Below are 9,000 nucleotides of genomic sequence, written 5' to 3'. Positions count from 1 at the left end.
CAGCCTTAGTGATTCTATGATTCTATGAAATGTGTAAAATAAGCCTCTCTGAATTTTTGGCTTCTTTATGGAGAAGAGGAAGAACTTAGGCATTTTGTTTTGTTTCTAAGAAATTGGGAGAGTGGGTTGTGGTTGTTTTTGTATTCAAAATGGAAAGTCTACCTAGGCTGGAGGACAAGTAAAATAAGAGCTAATGTAATATGCATAGTATTGGAAGAATCAGAAGAATAGAAAATGAGCAAGGAAAGACTGTTTTGACAGACTATTTAGTGTCCTTCTCAAAGTCATTAGTTTCTGTAAATTCCTCTTTGATTTTAAGAGCTCATTCGTTTCAGCAGAGTGCCATCTCCCTGTATGGTGAATTAAGGTGTAAATGGTAGAAATAAATAAAATGCTCCAAGAACACTGGCATGCCCTCCATAAAAGACAGTGCATGATTTTTCCAGTAGTAAAAGAGCAAGCAGAGTAGAAAGCAACCAAACTAGTCCTCTGTCTCTCACCTTTTGTTTAACACAAAGGAGAGGGAAAGAAAAAGTCCAGTTTTCATCAGACCCTTTGCACCTAACTTCTAAGTGACTTGCTAAAAGTCCCAAGACCTGCCAAAGGAGCCAAAAATCAGGCTTGTGTTTCCTACATTTCAGTTCAGAGCTCTAAATTCTGCATGGAAATTACATCGAGTGTGTTCTCAAACACAAGCTCAGCCAGCCCTGTCTTTCTCTGAAATCCCATCTCTGTATGTGCACTGGTTCCCGTTCCTCTGTCTGCCTGCAGTCACTTTCCCCTCCTCTCTCCTCTTACATTGCGCCTCCCACATGTTCTTCCTCATGGTGACACTGGCTGTCCCTTCTTTGCTTTGCTACTAGGTGGGCTCCTTCTTCATGATTAACCTGTGCCTGGTGGTCATCGCCACGCAGTTCTCGGAGACCAAGCAGCGGGAGCACCAGCTGATGCAGGAGCAGAGGGCCCGGTACCTCTCCTCCAGCACTGTCGCCAGCTACATGGAGCCAGGAGACTGCTATGAGGAGATCTTCCAATACATCTGCCACATCATGCGCAAAGCCAAACGCCGCACCCTTGGGCTGTACAACAGCATACAGAGCCGGCGCCAGGGCCATGTGGAGTCGAGCGATGCTAAGCTAGGCATGAACAGGAAAAGCCAGAGGCACTACAGTAAGGATTGCATGGGTAAAGCTGGAAATGCCAAGAGTGGAAATGTGAGAGTAACTGGGAGCATCTCCATGCGCCAGCTTGACAAAGGACCTGAGCTTACAAAGCACAGAATTAGAATTAACATTGGCCATAGAGCATGGGGCCATGGCCAGCACACCAGACCAGCAAGGTGGGGATGACCATCAAGAATAGGAGTGAAACAGGGGTGACCATCAGGGAACATGGAAAACCCAGGTCTGAAACCCAGAGACCATAATGGGATACCATTAAAGGCATTGGCTGAGGTTTGTGAAGGGCTCCAGGTCTGATATAGCAGGATAATGATAATAGTTTGTGAGAGAGGAGCATTAGGAGGATATGATGGAGTTGGGACTAAAGATTGGACTCGGTGACACAGCAGGTCCCCCAGAGCTCTCCTCCCAAAGTGAGGTGCTGTGGGACCTCAGAAGAGAGGCAAAGGGAGTAGAATTGCAATAGGGTGTCTCCTGAACCAAGGGAGCAATACTGAAGAAGTCGGATTGATATCAAGGGCAATGGAGACAATTTCTCTTGATGGGAGCACATGCTGTTGTGTAAAATTAGACATGAGATACCATTTAAATTGGATTCCTAGCCTGAAAAGTGACTGTAAAAATGGTTTTATAGAGTTAGTATTAACTGCCTGCTGCTGCCTTTCCTAAGTTATGCTCACATTAACACGAAAAAAGGCACGTTTTCCTTCAGCTCGTCTTGCATACTCAGGCTTCCATTTTCTGTACTTGCTAGGAGGAAAGTTTCTGCAGGCTTCATGCACTGTTTTAATGGATTAATTGCATCATTCCTCCAGTGTTCATGTGATCTTCCAGGCCCAACTGGAGGACTGAGGACCACAAATTTACTTTTCTCACTGAAGTCAGGAGATCTGTTCTGATTCAGAGCACACAGACTATCAGGAGGAAGTGTTCTTGCACTACCTTTTCTGGCTTCTTGAGATGCTTTGCTAATGTAGCTTCCCTAATTTAGAGAGTTCAGCTCAGCATGTGGGTTCTCAGACCCCACTTGTAGCAGTTCAGGCCAAAAGCAGCCCTTGTGATCATTTTTTCCTCAGTTCCCACTTAACACAAGCTACTGAGTCTCAAGCTGTGATTCCTGCATCAGACAAAACAGTCCTTCCTCTGATGGACATGAAACCCCCATTGAGCCTAATCACTGGCAGCTGAATAGTACTGTGCCTTTTGGTGACACAGCCAGTCAGTGTAAAGCCCGCAATGGCAATGGATTTTATTGCTGCCTTTGAGATGACATACCAGTGTTTAATCATCCTTATAGCTAAAAAGCCCAGTTATCCTGTCTAAATAACCAAAAGCCAAAAAGGTGCCCAGTTTCAATGCCTTTTTCAAAGCCTTCCCCTTTAAGCGTGATCTTTTTACACAGACATGTAGTGATAGGACAAGTGATAAACTGAAAGAGAGTAGATTTAGATTAGATATAAGGAAGAAATTCTTCACTATGAGGGTGGTGAGGCATTGGAACAGGTTGCCCAGAGAAGTTGTGGATGCCCCGTCCCTGGAATTGTTCAAGGCCAGGCTGGATGAGGATTTGAGCAACCTGGGCTAGTGGAAGGTGTCCCTGCCCATGGCAGGAGGTTGGACCTAGATGATCTTTTCTGGTTGCTTCCAACCCAAACCATTCTATGATTCTATGATTTCTCTCTGCAGGGCTTTGCCAGCAGCACAACTCTCTTGACTGCCCTCCTCAGGACTTGGTCCAGCCCATTGCTGTGACAACAACCTCTGATCCCACCAACTGTCCCCGATGCCATAAGGGGGAGCACAAAGCATCCCGAAGGCTCTCTGTCCTGGATAGCGCTGACTCAGACCAGGAGGATGGGGGAGCCGGCGAAGAGGAGGAAGAGGGAAGCAGAGAGAACCAGGGTGCCTCCACGCTGGAGAAGGAGGGGGAGGAAGAGGTGGAAGAAGGCGGACGGCTGAAGCTCTGTAGTGACATGTGGAGAGAGGTGAGGGTCAAGCTTCGAGGGATTGTGGACAGCAAGTACTTCAACCGTGGGATCATGATCGCAATCCTAGTGAACACTATCAGCATGGGCATCGAGCACCACGAGCAGGTAAGGCATCTCAGGGCACAGGGTGGACAGCGGGGACTGGTGAGTCCGACTTGGGGTTATGGCCTCACTAAGCAGCTGATGCAACTCAGTAAAGGCAGAGATTGAGCAACTTGGACCCTAGGCTGCAGCACAGATGGTCCCAGCATGGATTTGGAGGAAGCCTCAGGATCTTGCAGGGTCTTTTCTTCCTTATCCCTGCACTTAATCACTTCCACTGACTCTGTATATTTTCCTCTCACCTCCTTTCAATCTCTCTTTTACTCCTCCCTGCTCAGTTTTATCCCTCCATTTTTCTTTTTTATCCTGTCTTGTTTTTGCATCTGCTTCTCTCTCCTTCACCCATGTCACTTCCATCTTCCTCATCTCTCTGTCTCTCATTTCTCTCTTCATTAGCTTACTGAATCCTTCGTCTATTTGGGTAATTTAATGTGCTCTCTGGGGATGTCACAGGCACTTCACCAGCACCTCAGTTCAAATCCATCAGCTTGCTAGCCTTTCCAGCTTAATTAAGAGATGCCTGAGCAGAGTCTATCTATACAAGAAGGCTATGAAAGGCATCACCTCTGATCTCCAGTCATTTTGGGGGCTCAGATGGCTTGAGCCTTTCCTTTGACTTGACAGCAAGAAGTGATAGATAGGTCAGATGTAGACAGCAGGTGTGGGCACAGGTTTGACTTTCACGCCAGTGGTTTGCAAGCAGCTCTGAGTCAGCAGTGCACTTTATACTAATGACAGACTTGTGAAATGGAAAAGGATTATGTGCCCTCATTTTATAGCTGGGAAGCAGAGGCTGTGTCTACTTTGTGATGTGCAGAGCCAGCTTCAGAGGGTGTTAAGCACGCCCATGACCTTGTATCTGCATTTCTGGCTCGTAGCTCTGCTGTACTTTATGTTAAAGGAGTCCATGCTGTACATCCATGTCTCAGATCTGTGCTGTCAGTCTGAATGTGACCATGATTCGCTCCACATCTCTGCCCAGATCACAAAAATAAGAGATCGTTGCACTACTGAGAAGCTGACTGCACTGAAGTTTTGGAGCCAAGGTGAAGTCTGGTCCTGAACACAGTTTCAGGCAGCAAAGAGATAGGCAATGAGTCTGGTTCAAGCAAGGCACTCAGATTTGTCCTGTGCTGTATCAGGATAGAGATATCCTGAGACCCAGAGTATCTTAAATTCCCTGTTTGAGGCAACACAGTGCCTGAGCCAGTTTTTGAAGCCCCAGATGTCTGGATCCCACCCACGTACCAAGCATTAGAGCATTTTTCAAAGCCCAGCTAGTTTCTGATACAAGGATGGGAAACCTTAATTTGATCCCGGAATGCAAAACTGCACTGGATGCTTCAGTACCAGAATAATACTGACAGGAGCTCAGAGGAGAGGAGAATGAAGAAGAGGCTGGAGGGGTTGACTCATGAAAATAGATAAAAAAGAGCGATGTATTTATCACGTAGCAGAGAGGTGACTAAGGGTTGAAGCCCAGGACAACATGAAAACTGCCCACTGATGTTTTAAAGATGTGAGCACCAAGCAGAGAGAGACATTGTTCATTTTAGTTTATTGAAGACAGCGTGAATTAAGAGTTTAGCACAAGAATATTTGAGCTGGAGGTAGAAAATTCACTCTCAGGTTCTGGCTGTTGTGTTTGCAGATTTAAGCCCTTCTATGCTGCCTCCGCTGTGTTTGTACAGCCCGCAGCAGAGTGGGAGCTGCCTGCAGCCTTGGGGTTTCTAGTAGCAGGTTATTAATGACACATCCTTAAAGTTATGCTTTCACTTTTTATCCATAAGTAGCTAGGAAAAGCTTATGACCTTGCATGCTGTTTCTACTAGAAAGAGATGTCAGCCAAATTGATCATAACTGAAAAATGTGGTGCAGCCTGTTTATTTAAAATGTGTATACTGAATCCTGTTCCCCTGGCACAAGAAGATGTAAAAAAAAAAAAAAAAAGAAAAATTCAGACTGTACTCTAAATTCCAGGTCTTTGTAGTCAGCAGTTATCTCAAAAGGAGATAGGCATTTGCACTTCCCTTTGCTCTCTTTCAGTTTTCATTGCCATCACTGCAATCTCAGGCTGATTCTTCATCACATCCTTTTCTGTCTCTTTCCTTTCTATTTTTCCTGTTGTTTTTCCTCCCAGAAACACAAATTTTCACAGAATGATATCCAGCAAAACCCCTCTGCCCACAGAGATCTGTGATTTGCAGGGTGACGCTATCCTATGACTGAAGTAGCTTCTGTTGATTCAGCTACTTCATCGTATGAACCTCTCCTGGCCCAGATGTAATGCATATAGAGACCTCTCGATCTTTTATTTTCTGGTGCATGGGAGACCACAACCCCAGCTACTCTCTGGGGGACATATCTGGTTGGGCAAAGGGACATGTGAAGGTGTCACAGGTTTGAGTGGTCCTGGGAGCAGCTCGTGACACATCCATCAGCTCCTTGCTGCTCCACTTGCTCACGGACTATACTCAGGTGAGCTGTCTCACTGACCAAAGCACCCACCAATCATCAGGTTGAGGGGTGAGAGAGACCACAGGAGACAGGCACAAGGTGCTCAGAAACACAGAAACCTGGGGGACAGAGCGCCCACATGCGAGTTTTGCCTTTGATTCTTGAGCCTTGACAAACAGAAAGAAAAACATGAATTCAAATTATCTGTTTGTTACAATTCAGGGGTTTATTATTCACGATGTTCTTCTGCCAGACTTAACCTCAGCAGCTCAAACCACTTTACTCAGATCCAAATCACCTTGGAATCTGGCTTTGTCTTATCCCTTCAGTCCCTTGTCCTGTCCTCTTTGTATGGCCAAGGCAGATTCCCATGTCCTTATACATTTCTTGTGAGGGAGACTCATGGGGAAAAACTACACTGCTGTGAGTCATTTTTAATCCTTAAGCTTATCACAAGTTATCACTTGTAAATAGATAAGTTTATTCAAATCCATCAGTGTGCATTATACCATGTAATATCCTCCGTATTAGACCTTCAGATGTTGCTGGGACATTGCACAATCCAAAATCCATCATTTCAATCTTTGTCCTTCTTAAAATAGTTTTTGCAGTTCTTCAGATCTGCTTCTACCTGGAAGTGCCTATTTTTAAAATCCAGTGTTGAAAATCAAGATTTTAGATGCCTATGGCTGTCCAGAAGGATACTTTAAAGAGGATTACTATTTTTAATATTCGCAGAAGATCTGGTGCTGCTCACTTTTCTCCCTTATTCAGCATGAGGACGAAAGGCTGGTCCCAGCTGAATGTCCCAGGCTGCCTTTCTCATATGTTTCTTAAATAGCCTGTTGGATTCAAGCTTCTTTGTCATTGGTAGCCAATGAGACAATTGCTGAGTAACTTCGTTTGTCTTCTCCAGTATCTGCTTACAGTATTCATTCGTACATCAGATCAATACTTTATGAGATCTGTCTTGTGTGGATCAGGAGACAATCCCTTGTTTCCTAACTAGACCAGCCCTGCGGATCAGTACTTTCATATGCTTTAGCCTGCATTATTTTCCTTTATACCAGCATTTATTACATCCATAAGTTCATATTTTACAGTTATTGCTTCTCTTTTCACTATTTGCTACTTGTCAGAAACATTCAGCAAATGTCCAAGCCAGCTCATCATACTGACATTTAGTAAATGAAGGAACAGTCTCCCTGGGGTGGTAGATGGAACCACATCATGTCAGTCTTGTAAAACTAGGGTATAACAAAACATCACAAAATCATGCATTGGTTGTGGGGTGGTGATTAAAGTGAAAACTAGTTGGTACGTTCCATGGCTGATTTCTGACTCTTCTTATTGTTGTCAAGTAACTTTGAAATGGCGAGTAAACACAAACAGGCTGGAGAGACGTCTGTATGGAATATTTCTCTTTCATGTTCTCAGGGGCAGTGATGTGCACATAGGGTTTGGTAGGGTTGGTCTGCATAGATCACGTCAATTACTCTTTAGTTTCTAGACAGTTGACAGTTTACTCCTGGTTAAGAGAAACTTCTCCTGCAGGAGCTTCACAGTGGTCTGCATATTCTTAACCTTTCCTATGGTGCATGAGTTTCTGGCTGCTGTCAGATAATGGACTAATTTTGTTTTCAGTCTTATCTGGGATTAGATTCCCATGTTAGTAAAAAAGTGGAAAGGAGAAAAAGCTGAGCAGCTGCTCTCTGTTGTCCCAGGTCTCATTTCTGATCACTGGGCTGGAGCCCTGAAGTAGACCTGTGTCATACACTTCACTCTCAGTATTTGATCTGCACTGGTAGGGATGAAGGGCTTAGTGCCACGAAGATCAGAATTAGGTAATTTTTGAAGGGGTTTGAAAAGAGATCTGTATTCAGAGCAGGTGAACCAATTTGTTTAAAACAGTGGCTCTGGACATGCTCTGCCCCTGGGGATCTCGATTCCCTTCAAGCCACCCTCCTCACCCCAATACTCAGCTCCCACACTTCCTTTCAAGTTTCTCTCCTGGTGTGATGGGTAAATGAGTCTGCCCTGGCTTGGCAATATGAACAGGCTTTTCTTGTGGGGAGATTTCCGATGTTCCCAGGTTTTGCTTGGACTGAAATAGCCTTGAGTTCAGGCCTTTCCTTGCGAATACTTCAATTTACTGTTTCTAGGTAAAGCAGGCAGCCTGGGAGGAGGAAGCCTTGCTAACGGTTTTGATCATAAATGCCAGAGTGCTATCTGAGGGAGCCAGGGGAGCCCTCACAGCTTGAGGTGACACATCTGTTGTGTTGAGGATCCTGGTGTTGGTAGGAAGAAAAGGAGAGAAACACTTTTTCCCTGTTTGCTTTCCTCTTTCACACTTCCCTAGCCAGAGAGAGTCCCCAGCACCAGCTGTGTCCCAGCCATCAGCCCTGTTCATGTTCATGGCCACACTGCCCCATGTATGAGGGCATCCCCACACAGGGGACAGCTCCTGGTGGTCCCCACTCTGCAGCTCCAGATCCCAGCTGATGGCTCTTTGCACTCTGCTGAATTATCTGTATCTCCAGAAACAGCTGCCCTGCAGGGTCTGCCTTTAGCTGGTGAGCGTGCTGCCTCCAGCCTCTCCAGCTGGCTCTGCTCTTTTTCTCCTCTTTTTTCAGAGTTCATTCCTTTTGTGTTGCTCTTCCTTCCCCAGCCTTTACATATTTCCCACTCCATTTAAAAAAATCTCTGCTTCTCTACTTGTGGGTCCCAGTGAATTTTGAGTTTATTTTACTATTTTGTATACAGCTTTGTTTTTTGATTCCTCTTTCACTGTCTTCCTCTCTGCCCATCTCTCCTTCCTTTCCTGCCCAGTCCTTCCTGCCCCTCTCTCTAGGAAGAGTGCTTTGCTAGGGGGCTGACTGATGGCCCATTAGAAAGAGATTAACAGTTGGAGGCTTGACTAGAGAAACAGATGTCAGGGAGGGAAGGAGAGATGGGTGAACAGGTGACCTTTTCCACAAACGAGATGCAAGCATGGCTTTTCAAACATCAATTGCTCCCTATGACAGCACAAGAGAGAACGTGTGGACAGCAGAGAGGGGATAATCCACCATCATAGCCTGTCACTTTTTTACATTGCTCATTCTCACTGACATAATCATCTGATTCAGGCTGAAATTGGCATCTCTGTTTAGCATATGGACCTGATGTTCCTGGCGAGTGTCATTACTGTCTAGCTCTCTGTGAAGTGATCCTCATCTCTCCCTTCCCGTGTGCACTTGCTTGCTCTTTCTCTCTCTTGGTTCTTATCTCCC

At 45.3% G+C, this 9,000-nt stretch overlaps 1 protein-coding gene across 1 annotated transcript in view; it reads left to right on the top strand.

Moving 5' to 3' along the window:
* Nucleotides 1-863: 863 nt before the first annotated feature.
* Nucleotides 864-9,000, top strand: part of LOC104469988 (voltage-dependent T-type calcium channel subunit alpha-1I-like) — a gene marked incomplete at both ends in the record, with an annotated part of 46,390 nt that continues 38,253 nt past the window's right edge. Inside the window, 2 exons of the mRNA XM_010084750.1 lie at nt 864-1,170; nt 2,868-3,274. Coding sequence (XP_010083052.1) covers nt 864-1,170; nt 2,868-3,274 — 714 coding nt within the window. The remainder of the gene's footprint in view (nt 1,171-2,867; nt 3,275-9,000) is intronic.

The sequence above is a fragment of the Pterocles gutturalis genome, unplaced genomic scaffold, assembly GCF_000699245.1.
Source record: "Pterocles gutturalis isolate BGI_N339 unplaced genomic scaffold, ASM69924v1 scaffold10350, whole genome shotgun sequence".
Classification (NCBI taxonomy): domain Eukaryota; kingdom Metazoa; phylum Chordata; class Aves; order Pterocliformes; family Pteroclidae; genus Pterocles; species Pterocles gutturalis.
The sequence above is the reverse complement of the archived record's forward strand: the minus strand, read 5'-3'. Positions and strand labels throughout refer to the sequence as shown.